This window comes from Strix uralensis, chromosome 7 (genome assembly GCF_047716275.1).
Source record: "Strix uralensis isolate ZFMK-TIS-50842 chromosome 7, bStrUra1, whole genome shotgun sequence".
NCBI lineage: Eukaryota > Metazoa > Chordata > Aves > Strigiformes > Strigidae > Strix > Strix uralensis.
Genome location: NC_133978.1, coordinates 12,294,930 through 12,318,618, shown reverse-complemented (window position 1 = coordinate 12,318,618; position 23,689 = coordinate 12,294,930). Strand labels below are relative to the sequence as shown.

At 39.6% G+C, this 23,689-nt stretch overlaps 1 protein-coding gene across 3 annotated transcripts in view; it reads right to left on the bottom strand.

Annotated features, from left to right (window-relative positions):
* Window positions 1–465: 465 nt before the first annotated feature.
* OGDHL (oxoglutarate dehydrogenase L) overlaps window positions 466–23,689 on the bottom strand; it is a 55,663-nt gene continuing 32,439 nt past the window's right edge. For all 3 annotated transcript variants that reach the window (XM_074874470.1, XM_074874468.1, XM_074874471.1), the window contains exons 16-23: window positions 21,554–21,681; window positions 12,338–12,516; window positions 9,151–9,222; window positions 7,705–7,830; window positions 7,017–7,089; window positions 4,794–4,957; window positions 4,000–4,154; window positions 466–3,243 (exon numbers count right to left, since the gene is read on the bottom strand). In XM_074874470.1, coding sequence (XP_074730571.1) covers window positions 3,120–3,243; window positions 4,000–4,154; window positions 4,794–4,957; window positions 7,017–7,089; window positions 7,705–7,830; window positions 9,151–9,222; window positions 12,338–12,516; window positions 21,554–21,681 — 1,021 coding nt within the window. In that variant the 3' untranslated portion in view covers window positions 466–3,119. The remainder of the gene's footprint in view (window positions 3,244–3,999; window positions 4,155–4,793; window positions 4,958–7,016; window positions 7,090–7,704; window positions 7,831–9,150; window positions 9,223–12,337; window positions 12,517–21,553; window positions 21,682–23,689) is intronic.

Sequence of the window (23,689 nt, the reverse complement as noted above, 5' to 3'; positions counted from 1 at the left end):
TGCATTTAGCAATTTATAATGCTTTAGTAAGCCTTTGAACATTTACTATCTGAAAGTGCAGGCAACAGGAAGAGTAATTCAATAGAAACATATGTTGAGCCAACATGTTTAGGGAAATGAATTTCAGTGTTTAGAAATTAGTGAAGTTAATTCCAGTCTAGTTCCAGTATTTTAAAAATTCTGCTTGAAATAGAAATGCGTTCACTTATTACTTTAAAAAATTAGAATAGCATAAACCAGAATATTCTAATATAATCTCAATGCTATTACTACTTTTAACCCAATGGTTTTGAATAATTACCTTTTTCTAGTCCAAACACTGTCTCCCTCACTGCTACTACATTTAAATAAGCTACTATTGAGGAAACAAACAGAAAAATGAGCTGCCCTAGTACCCTTACAAACAGGATGCTAATGCCAGCACTCAAAGGAGAAACTGTCAAAAAGAACAGCTATAACTGAGAATTTAGTTCTTACATATTTTTATTTTATTGGGTTTTTTTACATTCTTTGATGGAATTTTTATGCAACTATTATGCCACAATCTAAGATACACAATGAAAATGGAAACCTGTCATTTACCACTTACATTTCTATGTTAATTTTGTTTTGTACCTCTGCATATACTGTGGCATAAGTGCATTTATCATATTTCATGCAGCACTGACCTGCCTTATGCAAACTGAGAATACAATAAACGGTGCCAGCAACATTTAGATGCACTCAATTCTTGCCACAGAAACAAGTATTCATAAAAGCATTAAATATACTTTGGGTAATGGTTACTGTCTATCAGCTTAATGTTTTGAGCTATAGAAATGGACAGAAGACAGTATTTGCAGCTGGCAACTGCAGTACTTTCCAAGTTCATTAGGTTTCAAAACACTGAATTAGCTTCAATGTTTCAACGAGAGAAAAAGCTCAAGGCAACCAGCCTGATTTAAAAGGATGCTACCAAGTTTCACGGACATTACACTGAGTTTGGTTCTGGATCCCATGGTAAATACCTTACCACATCAATTTTATGCTCTGACAGGATTATTTTTTTCACCATCATGTTGTCTCCAGGCCAAATAAAGGGACAGCCTAAGGCACACATCCCTTTCTGATAACCTGCTTGGACACGTAGCACCTGATCACAGCAAAAAGTTTTTGATACAGCTTTTATTTTGACGAGACAAGCAGCTTTCCAGCATCACCTGACTATAAATCGGGCATCGACTGTCAAGTCTTATTATGTCACAGCCAATACAGCAGCAGCTGGGTAAAACTTACTCCCAAGAACACAAGTATGTCTCAGGTCACGCTCAGGAGGTGGGGATGAAGTCTCATCTATATGTTTTTCAGTCACTTGTTGTGATGTATTGAAGCGGCTGCTCCGCAGATCCAGCATAACCCTCCAGGCACTGCAGGGGGACAGGGCCTTTGTACAGCTAGTTACTGCTTCCTGCTTCAACTCAGGCATGGCCATCCCTCTGCGTTCTACTACACCACTTACTCTGTTAATTGAGCAATTTCCTATGCCAGCCAGCAGAAAGAAGGGAAGAAGTCTCTGGCCACTACAGTCCACTCCAGAAACCTGCAGTCACAAGGTTCACCCAGACCCAAGTTCTCCTGGGGCAAAGGGAAGAGGACTTCTGACAACACTAGCTCTTATATTAAGAGGGGAGAGGAAAGCAGTGCCCATGGGCCTTCCAGCACTGCGGAGGAAGCGCAGGCAGCGGCACTCAGACCACCCTGCCATGCAGTGCCTCCCAGGAAGCCAAGCACTACGGCCCAGGAAGAGAAACAGCCCCCGCTGTTCTCTCCCCTCCAGCGCCTGCTGTACATTAGCCACCTTACACAGAGCCAGCTCTCCAAGAGGTTCACTTTTATATCCACACTGAAAGTACATGGCAATTGATATCCTAATTGACAAACACAAGGGACAAAAAAAAAAAAAAAATCAATCACTACTTGTACAAAACCACAGCACGTGCCTTTGGTCAATCAGCAACTGTTGCTTGCCCACCTTCCTCTTAACATAAAAAAGGGTGACTAAATCAGGAATTGCCACTTCAGAGTTGAATTAGTATCAGCAAGATGTGAGGCAGGGATTAGCACTGGGCAAAGCAGAGAGCCCACTACTTGTTGCACAAACACAGATTTCTCATCCAAACACAAGTGCTACCAGGTCAAAGAAAAGCAGATCCTAGTAGTGTGGTGAGGGAAAGAGTGTTCATCCAAAATGAGGATGTTCACAGGACCCCATAGCTCCGTAATGCCACAGAGCATCAAAGCAGGCAGCCCAAGGAGTGGGAGCAATTGGTACTGTCACCTCTTACTTTTGAAGTCATTTAATGCTGAATTCTCCTGCTGATCACCCACTGCTCTGTCTTGTGTAGACTTCTTCCCTCCTCAGCTACCCCAACAAAACTCTTCTTGGTCCCTTTTATTTCTGCCTTCATCAACCTCCTCCACCTTATACCTAAGTGGTCCACACCACTTTTGTTATCACCCATAGTTTAGAAACTTTGTAATCTGACTCCCTATTTCCAGCCTCCTCCTCACATCACAAGGCTACCTTACCATCTCCTTCCAACATCCACAGCCAGTACATTTCTCTACCAAAGTCATCTGTCAACTCTTTGCTTGTCGGTGTCATGACTCTTCTTCAATACATCTAAAAATAACTGTCAACCATCTTCCTTGTAACAATGCATTTTGTTTCCTTAGTGGCTCCCAAACGTACTCTCTTCTTTTTCAGGGATGTGCATAACTATCATGCTGTCCATGCCTACTCTACTTACTTATAGTAAGTGCCTACAGACTGAGATTGGAGCCTGACTGAGCTAGACGCTGCATCCTTGGATAGGAGACTCTCCTTGGCCAAAGAGGTCCCAATCTAAATAGACAAGTGACAAAAAATGGTGGAAGCTAAGTAGGAATTCTTTTTTTTTTTCCCCTTGCAAACTGGAGAGCAAGGTGCAGATTGATGAAGTCAGCTGCTGGATTGTTTTATCTGGTAAAGCAAAAATACATAGTTTCCATAATTTCCAGTATTTCTCCCACTTTTATTTCCTCTTTTGGATGCCATGATTTGAGAGACTACTAGTCAGAGATGGGTAGGTGCCCTGCAGTTAGAATGTCTTTCCCTCAAAGGCCTCCAGGTTGAAAGCTGTATCCAAGAACCTTCTGAGTGACACCAGATGCGTGTTCTTGTTGCCTGTGGCAGCTGCAGCAGCAGGCTCTCGGCCAACATACCTGTGTGACAAAAGGAATTGGGCAGACAAATGAGGTGAGAAGAGACACTATTTTGACACTAACAAGCATGAGAACATGCTGCTAAATTCATTCAAGTCAGCTTGGCATATTTGGACATTTGATCATCAATCTTTCTTAAATAAAAATCAATCTAAGTTCCACCATCAGTTATACTGTCTAGTCAGCTTCCCCCTCTTTTCCCCCTGCCATCAATATTAAGCTGCGTCTTCTCCCCCATCATTCCCAGGGCAATCAGCTACACTGTCTCATAATTAGATAACTTGCTTTTGGCATGAAGACTCTCATTCCTGCAACAGCTGCATGGGCAAATCCAAGAGTCAATCACCTAAAACAAATGCAAAGGTACCCAGACTGAGCTCTTACAACTGTTTCCTCCAGAAACCTAATATTTGGAGTGAGATTCTTAAAAAAGACAGAATCTTAGACAACACGGGAGGAAGATCCAGGAGAGCTAAGTGCTGTGCTAGTGGCAATAAATATAGAGCTAGTTGCTAATGATTTTCTTTTAGAACTACAAGGAGGAGCAAGATAATACATGATGTATTTGAGAAACAGTCATCTAGACTTTTCCCTCCTTCACCCAAGAACCCAAACTCAGAGGTTTTGATTTGTGAAGAAGCTGACTTCCCCATGAATAACATCCTTAAATCAAAAACAAATTTAAAAGAAAAACAACCAAATTTAAAAGCAAGCAAATCAGCGCAGGAGATAGAGCAATTGTTTAAAGTCTCATACCATATAGGTCGAGTGTGGTTCACAATAGTGCGGAAACGAGGTTTGACATAATCATAATATCCACTGTTTTTGTGTTCCTCCTGACACCAAACTAGATCAGCACCTGGATACTTCTCAAGTTCTTCTTTCAGCAAGTCAAAGGGGAATGGTGAGATCTGGAAAGAAAGGGTAGTAAGTGGCAAAGCTTTCTCCTTCATGCTGTTAGCCCATGGTAGGAAAGTCTTTTACCTATTGGGTATTACAACCAACCATTGTAATTAACCATTTAGTACCTAATATAAAGGCTATATGTTCTTTAAAATTACTCATATTTCTTTAATTGATTTCATGCTGTCAGAAGTGAATATACACATATTTTATAGCTGCACCAGTATGAACAGTAGTAGGTCAAAGACCAGATCTCCTGCGTTCCTACAGTTTTTCTAGTGAAGTAGCTGCAACAATACAAGTCCTTAATTAGTGAATGATGGTACAGTGGCAAAGTGTACTATTCACAACATTTAAATCTAGCAGATTGGATATACAAATTTAAAGGGCCATCATACTGCAACCATCACTTTGTGACGTTGTTCTGGAAAAGTCATCAAGCTTTCTGGATTTCATTGTCCAGTCTACTATTGATGTGTTCCTTCTCCACAAGGCCATGAAGGATTAGATAATGTCCTGTAAGACGCAAAGTGCTATAAAAATGCTATCACCATCCTTTCTGGCAAGTATTATCTATTTAAAAGCATAGGAACCCTTTGCTGAAAGTCTCCTCAAGGACCCTGTCTTCTGAGGATCACAGAGCTCACCTGTTCAAGTCTGGTTATAGCTACTTGTTTCTCCAGGTCTTGATTCTTTCTCTCTTTCACAAGATCATAGTATACTTTTCCTGTGCAGAAAATCACTCGCTTGACCTCATGTGGTGCATGAGCTGCCAGCCCATTCTCAGGAATCACACGTTGAAAAGTGGTACCTAGTTAGAGCACAAATTAGAAAAGTGCTCTCAGTGGAACTGACATTGTAATAAGGCAGCCCGAGAAACATTCCTTTACTGACCAAGCAGCAGTTGCAATGGTCATGGGGTTCTGCTGCCTCTCTATTCCTACTTTTCAGACCAGTATTTCTGTTAAAGTGACTTTCAGCAGTTTAGTTTCAAGAAGTTAAAAGATTGTCAGTAATCCACTCTTTCACATGTAATAGACAGAAACATGTTAACAGTAAATCATTTTTTAGCTTTATGCTGTGCATTACGCCTCTAATTTTAAACTGATTGGATAGTTCACCTTTGCTTCCATTTTTTTTTCAAGACTTACCTGAAATGTTGTTTCTTCTTTCCAAGATGAACTCAACCATGTAACATTAATACAGGTTTAGAAAATTTAAGAACATTTTTGTATAAAAGCGTAGCACATATTCATAATGCAACTAAATCTGGCAACTGCAGAAATATTTACACAAGCACACACATTACTGCCAAATCTTTATGTGATTTAACCTTCTGAGACCTAAAATGACATTAGCCAAAGCAAGAATTAGCACAGTACTGAGCCATATGTATAAGTGATACGATACAATTTCAGACGCATATCCTCACTGCTAGGTATCTTTTCCCCTGTGACATCATCCCCCAGGAGAACAATTTGCTTGGGATACATGAAACTGGAAGAGGGACTTGATGGTCTAAAAGATTCTTTTCTTTGCTCTCTTATATGATTGATTAGAACTATTCCCACATTAACCAACTGCAAGGTAGCAGACAGCAGCATGACCTCCCAGTCTGAATCAGCACACCCACTTACCAGGAGAATAAGCTTCTGTTTGAACCATTTATCTTGGGGAAAGAAAAGCAGCAGCACAAACATATGAAAGAGGAACTGATTTATGTCAGAATTATCCTGTCTCACTGAACAGTAGAATTCATCATTAAAAAAGACTGAATCTGCACTTCACTGGGTCAGCTGGAGTCAGTCTTCCTCTCCTTCTCAGCTTTCCATTAAAAATAGAGCAAAAAGAGTTAGCTCAGAGTCATCAATACTTTACTACTTGCTGTCCTCTTCAGCAGGAACACAAAACTATGTCAGAATTCAATGTTGATTAGGAGTTTGGCCACTATCGAGGGTTAGCCTGAAGTAGAAGAGACTCCCAAGACAAAAATCACAATCCCTACAGAATTTCTAATCTGACTCATTCTACAAAGATTTTAAACAGCAATCCAAAACAGCAAATGCTTTGCTTGAAAAGCAAACTTTACTCACCTACAAAAAGGAGATAGTGCAATATATATTTAAGCATGTTTATACACTCTAATCTGCTTTTAAAAACTCTTTTCTGAAAGCAGTCAAGACACCCGCTAGAGACCACCACACTTATTCACACTCTCAACTCTGAACAATTGCTTTAATCACTCACTACATTCCATTGCATTTCCTGATGCCACTCTAACATGCTCTAACCAGTGCATGGCAAGGCAAATCACTCCAGTTTTTGGTATTACTTCTGCAGTTGCTACATCTCTCTTGGTGCTGATGGCATGCCAACAACAGCTAGGGTGGTAGCCTACAGCTCTGAACTCACTGATCTCACTTGAGAACACTGGTGTGACATGGCAGCCCCAGAACCGAGTATTGTAAGAAGAAATGAGCCCCTCATTCTTCCAAATGGGCACAGTGTGATTACAACCTATCCATCACATGTTGGGGGCAGGGAGGCAGTACAAAGAACAATTCAATTTTTATATGAAGAGAAAAAGAGCAGAGGGACCTAATAGCCCATTGAGGGGAACATCCCCGCAGAGAGGGGAATGCACTTTCCACTGATTAATAGTTGACTACAAGATAAGCCTGTTAAAATAAGAAGCCATACTTGAAAGCAGACTTTTCAGCAAAAGTCCATGGTAGATCTCACTACGACAGCTCCACAGAAATTACACCAAAGGAAAAGGCAAACTCTCCAGAGCAGATTCTCTTCTTCACAGTCTGACACGTGACTTGGTATAGCTAATTATTTTTCCGTAATACTTTAACATGACCTACCAGACACCATTTCATCAAAACTGGATTTAGCTTCTGGATGCCTCAGCAGTGACTTGGGTGTCAAAACAATCAGCTGTAAGACAGAAATTTTTCCAACACTCAGGAGCTGCTTTATCTACATTATTACATGCAACACTTGTAACACTGTTCAAACAAAAACCACAAACTGAATATGGTATAGATAAAATTAATGTGAATAGCAAACACAGTAAATTATTTTTTCCTGTTTTGAAAGCCTCGGAAGTTTCAAAATTATTCAAAAGATTTGGGTAGTCCACTCCCTTAAAAGGTTCTCAAAAGTCACTGCTTATGCTTCTTTTTGAGAACAAAATCAAATCACAGGCTATGAACCAGTAACACATCCAACAGTTGTATCTTAGGTTTTTGAAGTCCCAGCAATTAGACATGCAGATTATAGCTATGCCTCTTAGCTACATAGTGTCTTGACAAGCTCATCTGAAGGTCTGCACAGCCAGAAGGAAGTAAAGCTGAAAATCAAGTTTTAGAATCGTAGTAAGTCAGAGCTGAGTTTCATTCCATGAAATCAGCAACTTCAACCTGTGTTCAATTAAGGTTTTTCACCAACGATTCTTGTTCTTTTCAGCAGTATGTCATATACAAACAAAGACCCCTCTTTATGTGAGGGTTAATATACCTAGAATAATCAAGTCCATTACAGTAACTTTACCGGTTTTCTGAATGGCAGCAAGATCTGTCTTCTGAGGACATGAAAATAATTGGCTGGAGTTGAACAATTCACCACAATCCAGTTGCATTCATACAGCTGGGAAACTTCAAACTGCTCACTGAACTCCTGAGAGAGATATTAAAGGCATTAGAAAAATGTCTAAAAGATCAGAAAAAAAGGCTTTGAAAGCCATTCTTCTATTTCTGACTCTCAGCAACTCCCTTCCTCAAAAAAACATAATTAGCAGATCTCTGCTGAGATTATATTATTAGGTAGGGAAGCATCCCTGCAAATCATTCTCTTCTGTTTCTAATTTTTCATAAAAATATATGTAAATAAATGCAAAAAGCTTCCATTAATTTCAGCAAGCTGGGAAGTCCAGGAAGGAAGGGTGAGGAGGACTAGGACTTCAGTAGGTGGAAGACACAAAATAGAACCCCTCTGAAAGAATCTTAAAACTGTAATTAATTTTTTGAATGTATAGTTAACTCTTTCTCTCTCCCACTTTTTGGGAGGTGTCCTGTCCTCTTATACTATTTTAATACATAAATGTCATATGTTTTGTATGTATGTGTTTTACAAATATAGGTTTTTTAAATCCATGTCTACATACATATATATTAAGTAAGCATATATATAGGTATAGGTACAGTAATCTCATTGCAGATTGGTACAGCACCTAACATGACTTCCTGGTCCATGGTTTGAGCTCCTACCTTCTATGATAAAATTTATAACTATGTGCCATTGACAGTGCTTAAATGTAGTCAATCAAACAGGTCTTTAGTCTGCCAGCACACTGACAAAAATCACTTTTAGATAAGGAAGAACATGACTTTGGAACAATCGTTGCCCCAAGGGTAACAAACTCAGGGCCAAAACCGAAACATTCATTTTACTTTGCTTTAATTGGTGGGCTTTCCAATTAATGTATAGCAGTGTTTCTTAGGAAATCTGATGTGGGGAAGTGGATACCCAGTATCCTGTAGAGCAATGTACTTTTATCTGTAGAAATGAATGACCAAAGTATGGTCTTACCTGAATCAAATTTAGAATCTGCTTATTTTCATGCTCCCCACAGTACAATTTAGCTCCACTGCAAAAAGCCATGAGTAGTCTCACTTGGCCTCCTTTAGAAATTAGCTAGAGACACCTATTTGCAGTACGCCCAGCAGTATAAACAAGCAGAATCAGTGGCCCTGAGGAAGAGCCATAAAGAGATCATGATGCCAGAGATTAATTGTTTATGACCTCAGATTTGCAAAGAAGCAGCACATACTGCATACTTCCATTACTTTTACTGGGATCAAGTTAATGTTACATCAAGTCTTGAAGCTAAATCTTAAACCTCTATAGTTAGCTAAAAGGATGCTTCTTACAAAAAAAAAAAAATCTCTGAGACATGAAGAGCTAAAAAAGGACATGACCTTTGACAAATCTACTTACTGGATAAGCATCAGAGTCATCATTGCTCATCTGCAGAAACCTCTCAGGCCTGGCTGATGAATGCTCTGGACCCTGGTAAAGGTATCATGTAAAACAACATGAAAAGCCAAATCAGCAGTTAGATATCAGCCTAGGTCACTCACTGCATAAGTACCTCTTGTCACACTGGCAGCTCTGCACCAGGTTGCACACCTGCCCCCCCAGCCAAAGGCATCAACAGCAGCAGCAGTGAGAAGAGAGGACACACTGCAGGACTGGAATTCTTTGTCTTCCATAAACTGTTTTCACAGTAGAAGATTAGGTTTCACATGGATTTCCAATGCTTTTACCAGCTGCAAGTAATTTCTAGCCTCAGTACTGCTGCAGAATGAAGACTGGTGAAAGGGCAGTAAGTCCGTGTGGGCACAAGAATGACCTTGCTAACGCAGGGCAAAAAGGAGCAGGAGGAATGTCAGGAAGAGAAACACTGCGTGCCTCCCTGTACTGCAGTGACTCACACTTCTTTGGGCCAAACCACACTTGCATGCTGAACAGGAGCAAACGCAAAGTTAACCATCAACTATCTTTGCTGTGTTAGCAACAAAGGCAGACTCAGGATCCCTCTCCTACCGTTGTTCACTGTTCAGCACAGGACAAAATAGTCTAGATGAATGCTCCAGCTAAAATGGGTCAAAATACATGTACATGTTATCTACCAGACTAACCTATGATTAATTTCTGCCTCCTCAGGAGGTAAGTTTTACATTCTGTAAAAGTACTGAACACTCACATCTGCTGTCTCACAAGAAGTACCTAAGGTAGTTCCTTCTAGTGCTCAAACGTCATTAGATCCATTTTACACTAGCAAAAGATTCATGCTGGTCACAGACAATATCAGGAATAAGGAGTGTAACAGAATCTGTCATCTTCCCTCTCATGTCCTTGTTTATAAAGGATGAGAGAAAGCTATAAGAAGTACGAGAAGGCAGTGTGCTTTTTATTTATTGCTAATGCTGGCAGCCTTTGCTTGTTCAAGTGACAGTTACTGTTAGGAGGGACTTTAATTTTGGAGACAGTTGCAAAGTAGACACAAACTATTATACCTCTCAAATTTCTCCGTGGCTCCTAAGCTAATGATGTTGATAAAGAGCTTTTTTCTTTATATAGCCGTCTCAGATCATAACTTCTTCTGTTGAAACCTTAACATGTGATCTCCAAAATCACTCATTATTTTGACAGCTAGTCATCCACCTTGTTTCAACACATCATCCTCCCTGATTCCAAGTGCAGGATTCACTCTACTCCATGGACTAAGAGAATTCAAAGGAAAAAACACTCCACTGGCAACAAAGGAGCAACACAAACAGCCAAGAACTGTGCCTTGCATAATTACTCTTTTGAAGTCTGTCTCCACTTTTGAGGTGCCAAGTAATCTGGTCATAGATAGGTAAGCGCTTGAGAACAAGAAGCAAAGCCACACAAAACTATGGTGCACAGTAACAGTCCAATATTGCAGTACCTCTGCTGTATACATCTATTTGCTGTAAATCAAATCCTACACTAAGTACAACCTAGGCATGCACAAACATAGTGCTTCCTAAGCACACTGAATTCAGTATGCTGGAGACAGAGATGCTACTAGCAAACAGTTGCAGGAGAGCATGCGAGGCTTCCCTAACACACGCATACACTGCCCCAGCAACAACCTCAATCCAGAGCCTGATGTTCACATCCATCTTTGATTTTTCTGCTGACACCGCCAGTCAGATTGCCAGCAACTGCTGCGTGGGATGGGATAGGGTTTGTCTCTACTGTGACCACCTATCCAGCGAGACCTGTACTGAATCCATTAGCTACTTTCAGATGAGTCCCCAAAGAGCCATTAGGCAGCAGAGTCTTTCAATCACAGCCAACTTGCCTGTGAGTGCATGACCTAGAGGTGAAGGGATCCATATCTCGTTACAAATCCTTCCCCAAATCATTCTGTCCCCAACACTGTAGTTAGAGAGAATAACACTCCTGTAGTGGAAAGCTCCTCTGGGAAGATAACGGATTTCAACAGCCTGGTGGGATTCTTAAATATTGCAAAAACACCTGACACTAGTAGCAAAACAAGCATGTTTCAGAAGATCTGGGCAAATCTTAGCTGCCAAGTGGCTAAGAGAAAAGAAAGATTAACTGTATTGTAAGTAGCAGAGAATCAGCTCCCTTCAGCTGAGTGTTTCCCTGCAGAGGACCACACCTCCTGCTGAGGGCACATTCAGGCTGTCCTTCAGGATTCATTTAAAATGAAATTAATTTATCAAAACTCTTGTGAACAGCATCAGACCCTTTATTCTTTACACACAAATGGATATGGAAAGCCATTCATAAGATATGAATGCACCCCAGTATATCAGGACAGGATTATAATTGGATGGAAATAAACTAAATTGTTTGTGAGAATGGAAATGACGCAGTTTGTAGTGAAAGGGTCTAGAGTATTTATACAGATGGAGATTGCCACTGTGGCACATACTATGCTTTTCTTAATTGAAAACTAAAAACATACATGCATCAATTCATGAATGTTAATGCATTTGAAAAGGAGAAAATTGACCTAGCCTGACATGATGTTCATGTAACCTTTAAAAATAATTTAAAAGAGCTGAAGAACAATTCTGCTGCTGATATGAACTTCACATAACTTTACATACAGAGCGTGCCCGTGCCCTTTCCCTCTAAGATGCTGTCTAGTTCCTCCTACTAGCCACCAAAGAAAAGAGAGTCAGAAAAGAGCTAGTGCAAACATTTTCCTTTTCAGAAAGAGGGAGATTTCTTATTATATCAAAGTTACCAAATGTCAATGATTTTTGAAGATGTTTTAAAGTTGTTTCATATCATTTCATTGCAAGAGAATTTAGTGCAGAGTTTACAGAGACATTCTTCGTGCAAAATAAAACCAAGCAAGTACTGCTAGACCCTAATGATCTCTTTCTTACTGAACACTAAGAATCCAGAAATATTTATCAGGATTTTTTGGTTCTCACCAATCAATCTATCCACATTCTTTTCTGTAGCACTGAAGCAGTCCAACATGCTAGACAGTGCCTTCCTCCCCCTGGCTTTGTATCACCATTGGATCTCCAAGACACCTTTTGCTCTTACAGCAGCAGAAGTCACAGTAGCCAGCATTTCCCTCCTGCATGCATCAGCCAGTGGCCCTCACCATTCCTTCCATTCCATGTGGCAAGAGCAGGACGATCCCATTGTGACGAACCCACTTAGCCTGGCCAGAGCTGATGAACTGGTCTATGATACACTGCGCTGTGTTGTGGAAGTCACCAAACTGGGCCTCCCAGCACACCAGGGCATTGGGACTTGCCATAGCGAAGCCAAGTTCAAAACCTGAGAACCAAACAAACAGAATTAGCAAAGAAACAGACTTGCTGAGAATTCTGTTAATTTCTCATTAAAAAAAAAAAAAAAAAAAAAACCAAAATTCGAGCCTGAACTAGATTCTTGTAGCCCTGTTATAAATTATGCAGTTTTCAGTAGTACCATTTCCATCAGAAATATTAGCAAATAACATTTTCCCAATCCTGACTCCAATCCTTCAAACTTTTTCTCAAACATTTAAATATCATAGGAGTTTTTAAATGAACAACTAAAACCCCACCCTCAGCTCAGACTTTCGTGTGACATTTTCGAGAGCTCACTAAAGTAGGCACCATCTTTTCCTGTAAAAATCCACTTACAGCCCCTTACTAGTTCAAGCAGCTACTTGTTAATTTTATTAGTTGTACAGCCCTGCACAACATTCTCTTTATTTTCTTCCCCCTCTCATACGCACACGCTGAACAAAATTATTGGTGACATCAACCTTCAGTCTATAGGCAGGATCGTAGTCTTTGGATCTTCAAAAAAACTTGAACATAGTACGTGCATGGGAGACATCTGGGACTTTCTTTAACAGGGTTAAGGACCCTTTAGGGGTCTGCCTCAGAGGCAGAGGAGAGACCAGAAGTGCTCTTCATGGGAAGGACATCACTACTTCAGCTAATGAAAACAGAAGGACATAACCTTCTCTCTCTCCACTCTGCATCAAAGATTTCATGTGGTTTAAAGTAGCAGGTAAATGCAGAAATTTCCCTAAACTTCTGCTGTTTGAACTGGAAATCCATCAACTCCATACAGAGCAGAAGGGCCACACATTCCCACTTACTCAGCCATGGAAGGTTAACACAGCAGGACAAATGCCCTGCAGCAGCCCAGCTGACAGCAGCTCAGGTGTTGTGCACTGAGCAAGCCAGGCAGCTTGTTGTCTGCTCTTAAAACTTGTCAAGGCCCAAACATAACTGAAGGCTCTTGACAGGCTCCATGAATAGCTCTTAAAGGCAGAAACAAATTGTTGCAGAGCCCTGCTGCAGTATGATAAAGTCCCAGCTCTTCAACAGGACCTGGGGAGATGATTGGCAAAGAGAGAAAAGAAACCTAAACTGCTACTGCAGTGTAAGCTAGGTAATTGATTTCTAGTAGCTCTGCAAAGGCAAAAGACAGAAAACTACAGGGGTGTTTGCATGTGCTACATGGCCTCTGCTGTGTAGCTTTAAAAAAAAAAAAATGCAGAATTTTGTGTCAAGTCAGAACATGAAAACCTAGCTATATGCAATGTATCTGTCTCAGTTCAATGACCACACTTAAATTTAAAGTATTTTTCTACACCACATTCTATAGTGAACACCTAAATGTATCTAATAATATAAAAATATATATTTGATCTCTGCTCATATTTTTCTTTGACACTTCGATATTGCTGAGCCTGGAGTGTTGAGTAAATACCTCTACTCATATTCTACACCTATAGTATGGAATGATTTAAACCAAAAATTTAAAGCTCTCAGTAAAAAACAGTGCTATGTAGCACTGCTCTGGATTTAGAGGTTCTGACTGAGGGAAAACTGATTCAATACACATAGAGAATAAACATTTGATGGATAAATGTTTTATGTCGAATTTTCAAAGTTCTGAACAGAACACAAAGATCTGCTTTCAAACACAGAATTGCAACATGGGAAGACTCTCATTGACAGTTACCCCAGCACAACAACAAATTTTATTAAAAAAACTACGATAATGAGTTGCAACTCTTTCCTGCGTAATTGCAAGACTAAAAACTTCAGAGTGAGCTAACAGACTGATATGGATTTCTTATCTCTTTCCAGCTTCTTAAGATCTGCACGTGTAACTAAGTTGCAGAGAGTCCCATCCCTCTACCATTGATTTACACTGAACTCAGCTTCATGTTCTTGTTATGTAGAAGTCACTCTAATTTCCATTTTTGCCTGTTTTCCTTACTGTGACATGGTAGCCACTCAAATGCTGTTCTACAATATAGGCTTGAGAGCAAAACCAGCTTAGGCAAAAAATGAAGTTTCTGGTAACAAAATATCCATACTGCTTAATTTGTCCCACTGGCCCCCAGCCTCCCCCCACCTCCAAACAGTCAGAAGAGTAGCATACATTTAATTAAGACAGAAATGCATCTAAGACTGGCATTTGGGATGCAGAGAGAAATCCCTTCATATCTGAGAGGATGGTACACCTATCTAGATACTATGCATTTATTTGGGTTCCTCCTCCTTTTTTAACTTGCAGACATTCTCAGGAGTACAGGATAAAAATATCCATCTGTAAAACCTCATGTTGTGGATAATATTTCCTAGACCCAAAGGTGGCTATGAGCCCAAATACAACCGTAAGTCAGGTACCTAGTATGCCTCCTAAATATTGTGTATCAGCAAAATCCAATACTGCTTTGTGACCACTGGCAATTAGTAAACTACAGTAAACTGTCGCAAAGCCATGACAAAAGCCAAAGTCATTGGAACCATGGTTTCTGACTCTGATCAAACCCACTATACAACTCTTTTAATTAGAAAAGTTTCAGGAACTTCAAAAAACTCAGGCTTCCTGGAAGAGATGAGATTACCATCTTGACATTCTCCACCCACAGAAGGCTACTGCTATGGAGTCACTAGCAAGTGATAGCTGACATGTCTCATATACTTACCACTTGTGATTTATACCCTGGTGACTAGAGGCTGCAGTCCCTATAGGAGAGCCTCCCTTTGTGGAATTCAATGGGTAAGAGAATTACTTCAGAAAGAATTATAATACCAAAAAAATATATAAGCAATAATAGAAAAATACCTAAATTACCTTAAGATGGCCTGGCATTCCAGGCATTAAAAAAAATTTAATATGTTATGAGATAGAAGAGAACAGCATGCAGTACATATAGCATACGAGTTACTTTAATGTTATCAGTGCTAGGTAGATGACGTAGCTATGGAGAAAGATTTCAGGATCAAGTCAAACCTATTCAAACCTTCTTTGTCATTTTTTGGTTTTGTTAAACTTTTACTTTATGTTCAGTGTCAGAGAGATACTCAGAGCTCTAAGCTAAAACTGAGGTCTTTGTGTGCCAGGTGCCACAAACATACACGAGTAGTTCCTTCCTTGAAAGTTTTACTGTCAAACTGGAAAACAAAAAAAAAAGAAAAAGAAAAAAAGACAGTGAAGGACAAGCATTTCCACCTTATAAAATTGAGAACTAATGAACAGGAAATAAAATTGAGAACTAATTAACAGAAAGTTGAAACTAACTTGTCCAGTTCCACAAGGAAAACTCTCAACAAAACTGGTGAGATTAGTCATGTATCAAAAGAACATCCTTCCAACACTTGACATTAAGTTTTGACATAGGTTATCTATGCATGAAACTGAAATTGCTTTAGCTTAATTCGATGACTACAGCTAAATTGGAACTACAGGATTTCTTTCTTCTGCTACAGGAACAGGCTGTTCAGTCAACGTCAGTACACAACCTTTCCTGGAAGGTTAGGAGAAGGACAACTGCAGGACAAATTAACCCCATGAGAGAAAAAGCAAGAGCTTCAAGTGAAATTGTTTATTCCCAGAGAAAAGTTTTACATACTTTTTAATAGTGTGTCTTCATAGTCTACTCCTTGGTAATTCCAACCCAGCTTTTTGTTTACCACCTCCAAGGCAAGAAATCTTTGAGTCACTTGGCTTCTGGACTGCTGAACTCTGAACAGTCCATCCATAACTCCAGCAGATAATCATGTTCACACCAAAAGGCAACTGGTAAGTTAGAGGCCAAAAGGAGACTGGTAAGTTAGACAGAGGGCCTTTTGTCTGTGAGTCATCATGACAGTGCATTACCAAAGAGGATAGCTTTTGCTGACCATTCCTTTGGCCTGACTGCCTGAACGGCCTTTCTTTCAGAACATATTTTAAACCTCTGTCCTCCTTATTTGTGTGATTCTATTGTTTTTAACACAATGCAAACAGTGGAAAAATTACACAACTCCTTCAGTGTGTGTTCCCAAAGGTATCTGAAAAATAGATTTCCCTAGATAGGCTCGATTCCCATTCTAATTTTACACAAGCATTAAGAGACCATTTCTACTGATTGGGTGACATGGTTGAGAAAATATGCAATATGTTCAAGACTTATTTGCGCATATGCTGCTCTCTGTAAGGATGGGGTAATCTAGCTTGTAGAGAAGAACAAACTGAGGTCTTGACCACTTGGAGTTATCAATAATCACATAGTGCTTTTCAAAGAGTATGGAGCTCTACGCATATTTAAAACATGGTCAGAGCACACACATAGTTCTGTTTCATATACCAAAATCACCCCTAGAATTCACATGGAAAAAAGTGTCATTTCTCATTTCCTATCTGATTGCCCACTTCATGCTAATAATCTCCACAATGTGACAATGTCCCAGGTGAAGCTGCATTGAAAGGTGTGATCCTAACACAGATACCTTTTGCAAACTTTTTGACAGCCATAAAAATATCTGGAAAAATATATCCAAATGTAATCTATACATTCTGATTAATATTTTGAAATTAATTCTGCCAAGACTACTACTTCATGGAACATCTGTCTGTGGTATACCCATCTTTGGTATACCAGAACTCCTTTTCCACCAGGCAAACGACAATGAGAGTTCCTAACATTAAAGTTATTCCACCAGCAATTATAGCAATTGCTAGGGAGTCTGTCAAGAATTACTACTCCTTACCTGCATGTGGACAAAAGGCATTTAAAGAGCAAGATTTGAACTGTTAAATTTTAAAAAAAAATAAAATTGGTGGAAAGACATCTAGACAGATGCAAGGTGAACAACCCAGGAGAGGGTGAGGTGCTTCTCCTGAAAGGGATTTGTTGGGTCACCAGATGAGTCAAGGTCAGGACAGTGACCCAAGCTAGAAAGACTCCACAGTTCTAGAGATGGGACATGAACTGCAGCAGAGCAGGCTCCTTCCCAGGCCTCTCACGAGGGCTCAACCTCAGACCAGAGTAAAGCGTTAAAAAAACTGCAGCAGACACCTTGCAAACTTTTATTGTTTGTGTTTGCAGAGACAAGAACTGAACATTTCTTCAGAATGCTGTGCAAACATTATGAGTTTAAAGGATTAACTCTTACACAGCTAGAAACACAGAGAACAGGTTTAAGCTGTGAGGAAATCCACTGCCAAGACAACAAGTCTACAAGACATAGCTTTCAAAGAACGACAGGTAAAGAATCTGCAGACCCAAAGGGTGGCGGAGAGCCACCAGCCAGCTCCTGAACACCAGGCAGCCACTCAGGGCTCGGAGCACACCAGGGCACAGGGGACCAGGACCCAGCGCAGCAGTTCAGTAAACTTCCAAACTGAGGGGAAAGAGGAAAGGCGAATACACAGCACTTGACTAAGGTTGCAAAACTAATGCTTTAACTGCTGAAGTTCATTAAGGTCCCTAGATGACAGGCATAGCAGAAATGCTTGTTTCTATTAGTCCAGTTCCTGCTGTGCTCTCAGTGTTTTTTTGTCGCTGTGGCAGAGAAAGAGGTGTTGTCAAGCAAAATGGCAGCTTACACAGCATATTATGCTGTGGTTTTCCCCACAGCACTTTTCACGATTGTCATAAGAACTGCAGTTTTTCAATTAATAAGACTATAGCTTAATTCAATATGACTTAAGGCATGAATGTTAACTAATGGTTATAGAGGGCTTATCAGTGCAGGGATTTAATGTCAGAATGAGGAGAGTTACAAAGACAGATTTGTGCTATGTTTAACAGAAAATCTAAGCATAGGGACTAACAGAGGGACATGCATCCTTTCACAAACTCAAACACAGCCCAGAGGAAGTGAAGTTAATACCCATCTGGTGGCTGACTATTAAACAGAAAGACTGATGCCTTCTTAAAGCTCCACGCAGACGCCACTGAGAACCTGGTCCTTGGTTACTACAGCAGTCTATCCTATTTCTTAGCACAGTTTCTGACAGGTGATTGTATTTGCTACTCCTAACCTTAAAAATATGTTGGTCTGAATGAGTAGTAATACTACATATTTCATCCTAGGAGTGTATTGCAAAAACAAGTTTAAATCAGTACCTGTCCTCTTCCCTTCATCTTTTGCTTTAAAACACGACCCTCCCCCTTGAAAAAGCTGTACTCTAGGTCTCATGGTTCAGGAATTGGCTGAACTACGCACTAGTTCCAAGTCTATCTTGCCTGGATGTTCCCTGAAGTTCCCAGTACAGGATGCTACAGCCCAAGACCTCTCAAAGCCAGTACTGAACCTGACAGAGAGAATCACATCTCCTGGATGGAGAATCATCACCACACAAGTCATTCTGAAGGCAGTAAAGAAAGACAGGAGATACTTTCAAGTATTTAAAGAATGGTGAAGAGGTAGCACGGAGTGCTTGTAAGTTACTTCTGCTTTTCTCCTCTAGATCAATCAGCAAATAAACTCAAACTTTTTTGGTTAAATGACTTCACACATCTATCACTTATACTCCCAGACATTCAGTTTCAGTAAAAGGGAAAATTTACAGCTAGACGAGTGGATGCACAACTAAATTGTAATAATCTGGATATAGCTAAAAATAGTAGACATAGGATGTAAAACAAAATTATCAGAGGTTGTTAAATACCCTGATTTAATGCCCCAGTACCCACACTCCACAGCTTCCTGTATACAAAACATAAGCAATTGTTTGAACTACAAGTTAAGACTGCTTTTGTTTTATTTCTGAGTGAAATCAGTCTTGTCAGAGTATCATTTTAAAAGAGCAGTTACACCCCAGGTGTTCTCAACCAGCTCAACAGTAACTTGCTGCAAAGCTCATAGCTCTGAACAGATGCCAGCTCTTGGCTTATGTGCCTGCCAAGGAAATAATCTGTAGTTTTATCATGCTGGGTTATTCAATCCATGTTTACTTAGGTCTAATTCAACAAAACGAAGGGAATTCCCAAAATGCTTCTGAGTTACTGCATGTTAACACAGTCATAAATTAAATTCTTAACACTTGGTTCCCCACCCCCCCTTTATATCATCTCACAACCCTCCCACCCCGCCACCAAATACTTTAGGGCACTAATCCCAAACTGTTCACTTAACAGGTTTATATAATAGAAATAGCAGTTAGAGAAAATAAAGTGTTGGGGATTTTTGCTGCTCCTGAAGAATCAGCTCCTTGAACTGCAAGCATTCACTTATTCTTCCATGTACTAAAAAAGAGACCCGGTGATGCTACCAGCCAAACAGGTAGCAATTCTAATAGCTCCTCTTTGACTGAGATGCTTAACTAGAAGAGACACATTCACACACTGCTGCATATCCCAATGCTGCCTCTCTATGGATACAATACACAAGAGTAAACATGTTGGAAAAGGTTGATATGTAAAAGCTACCACAGGAGAGGAAACTTAATTATAAAATCACTTCACCACAGAAACATGGCATTTGTAGTAAAAAAAAAAATAGTTAAAAAAAAAATCACCACTTATCAACTATTTCTATCAATTTAATCTAATTTACTGTTAGAAAAGATCTCAGTCATAAGAGATTTAAAGTTCTTAATAATTAAAAACATCAATATTACTAGTTTTGAAGAACCTGTCATCCCATCTGCTGAAGCAGAATTGCACAGAAATTACACTCATTTTCAGCATATGAACAAATCTGTATTTTGCCCTATTGCTTGTATTCAATGAAAGTTTTTAAATCAACTTTCACATTTCTGTTGCCAGGGGAGGTAGAAGAGCAATAGTGAGCAGGATGAGATCAGGAAAGAGAAAGAGAGTCCATTTGGTTAATTTTTTGAAGAACAGAATTGTGGCAATAAGAATTGCCCTTCACACCCTATTAACACTAGGCTTCCTAAACCTATTAACGTGTAATTTTTGGAACAAAACCACATTTCAACCATACCCAGAAGTTTGTCACTTTCACATTTGACAGTTTCTCCGCTTTTGAGAAAGCATTAGGTGCATGTTCCAACATGGCCAAGAACAACCACAACAGATGGATACTTTCAACTGAAGCCCAAAATTGTAAAATGTGGGGATGCTTGTTTAAGAGATGCCAGAACCTGAGAGGGAGAGCTTTGATATCCATTTCACATATAACTGTTTTACAGCTTTTCTCCACTTTCTCTTTCTTGCTGAGCTCTGCTTCTTATATAGCTACATTATTCTCTGAAATTCATCTTCTGTCATTACTATGTAATTTCCTGTGAAATACTAATGACGCCAATGCCAGCATATTCTGTGACTTTTCCACCAAAAGCTGCTTAAGTCTCCCAGTTTATTATGTCGAAGTACAAGCAGGTTCTAAGCAGTCTAAACAAGCAGGTGTACCATTTGAAGAGTGCAGAAAGTTTTGCGCTGCAAGCACACTGAAACCTGCAAATTAATATGCCTGATACCACAGGCAACACATTCAAAAATTTAAAAAAAAAAAAAAAAAGAAACAAAAACCACACAAACACAGACTCAGAGTTTTCCCCTTTAATTTTTAATTTATTCTAAAATTTTAAAACTAAATACATTAAAACCGAGACCCATGATAGCACACTGTAGGAAAAAAAAAAAACAGGAGTTTGGCTTAAAGTTTATACTACCATGATTTCTTAAAAACCCTTCAAGGTAAAGAATCAATAAGGGACAAATCTCACAATGAACAGGGTAAATTTATTGAATCTCTTGATAGAGCTACTTTTTTTCAGGGGGTCAGGGAGAATCAGTTTAGGCATTTTGATTGGATTTTAGTTCCCTGTTCTGCAATTCCTGGCTCCCACCTGATACAAAACTGTTATGAATATGACAACGTAAAAATACAGAGTTTGTTTATCATTAAATGCCACTAGCAGGAGGAGACTTTTTTTTGTTTGTTTCGAGGCTTGGCAAACTCAAGTAACAAAGTAAAACTTTGTAGCCAGAAGGCTTAACCCCCATTAAAGCAAAATCTGAAAAAAAAATCCTCTTAATTAGCACTCATCATTTCCTACATTTTGTTTGAGACCTCTTAAAACAAAAGCAGATCTGTCAGATAGTTACCCCGAGACATACCTAAGACACCATATTCGGAAAGGGAGCTGTTGCAGACAGTATAGGGGGCCTGCTGCTCCCAGAGGTGATTCATGGGAACACAGGTTCTCTTGTCAACTTCTTGATCATGAAGCACATGATGACGATGGCTGCAAACAGTTGTTACAAGAAATTAGCTAAGAATAACTTTGGGCTTTAAAAGGGCTGTTTTCAAAGATAAACCATCAAAGCCATGTTCCAGAAAGCATGCAAGCAACACAGTTATCTTTGCTTTACACCACACCCTGGTTTGGTTGAAACCTAGCAAAAGAATCACATGTCTAAATACAATTGCTTCACCGTAAGGACTTTCACTGACTATCCAGGCTTGTTCTCAAGCACTCGTGAAAACCAAAAATACCTCAACACTAGAAGAACTGGGGAGAAGGGAATGGGTGGGGAGGTTGTTGCTATAAAACAGACCAATTAAAGTAAAAAAAAACCCAAAACAAACAACAGAAGAAGAAAATTATTAAAAACATTTCACACTGACTCCCTGGCAAATTCTATTAATCTTTTCCTTAAACTAACTCTTGTCTTTTATGCAAAAATTTAATCTAATCTAATCTCAGCACAAGACTTGAAGCAGTTGTATCCTCTTTTCTGCTATTTCCACTCACATGCACCATTTACAGTTCTCTAGGACACCATTAATCAGCATTAGAATGGGGCACCCAGGAACAATACCAAAACATAGATGACTGAAGTAATTACTGTAATCCATTAACTCTCTGAGCAGACTAACTGAGTGAATCACACCAATATGTCCAGCTTTACAACTGCTAACATAAGGACAGTTATTATACTGGTAACAACTACTGTGTGCTGTATAGCTGCCAACACTGAACTGAAGACTGAATCTTTTTGTACTTCCCTTTGCTATAATGAATGCCAGCAAGAGGGCTCTGAAATTTATTTAGAAGTCAACAATATAAAGCCAGGAAAAGACAGAATCTTTGAAGAACAGCATAGGGAGGGAAGTAGATAGAAAGGGGAAAGTACACACACCAGACAGCTGTTAGGCAGAAATAATTTTTGCTAGTGCCATTTTCTTTTTGTCATTCAGCCAAAGATAGAAGGCATAGCTAGGTGATAAGCTTCTTTAGCACAAAGTTTTGTGTTTCCCCAGCAAAAGGTGATTATAGTGAGCATAGATGGACAGCCAGAAATACACAGACATAGAAGTCAGATATTGCTGTTGTGCGGTTGTCAGGTTTACTGACATCAAACCAGTACAGAATCAAGTCTCTCTCCTCCTTCCCTTCTCCACAGTGTGTCTCCAACATGAGAAGGTACCCAGTCCTCCTAGCTGCAACTTTATCTAGCTTCTGTCTATTTGTAATGTTGAGTACTGAAATGGGAAGAAAGCAAGCTGTCACACTGAATACTGACAGAAAGGGCTATTTTCTAGACAGCACCTCAGAAGCTCCAAAACAGTGAAAGCACTCCCATCATGCTGTCTTCATGATGGCCACGAACTATCTTCAATTCTTCCCAAATTCTAGCTGACACTCCCTCTTCAATTAGTCCCAGAGATTTGAGACATTATGCACTTCAAAGATTTTTGGCAGTGAAGGAGGGTCTTCTCAGTACAGAGAGAGGATACCATGACATATACTTTCCATGTGTTTGCAATGTGTTTTTTCCAATAAAAATGCACCAGCATTTGCAAATGTCTTCAGCTGTTAGGGAATTTGCTCACCTTAATTATAAGTGACAAACTCAACCACAGCTAAAAAAGAGCAGCTTTACTGAAAACTGCAGTATCTCTTAGATGTGCTTGTAGTACATTAACTTTTTTACCCATTCCTCTGATGAAATAAGCCTGAATACAGAATAATAGGCTGTCTTATACATTTCTACAGCATTCTCTTCTGTTTAACAAAGTAGTTGAGTATTCTCTGACTTCCTCAGGTCCAAGGCTTTTTTCTTAATCTCACCCTTTATTGTCCAACTGCCCCATCACATCCATAACAAGAATTCATAATCACACCATAGGCTAGTATTTTGTACATTCCACTACCCACCAGGAAAACTCAAAACTCAGCGGTAAAGCAGAACCAGGTTACTATAAATCAAACATCTGCAGTACCAGCTTCAGTTCTAAACTTCATAAGA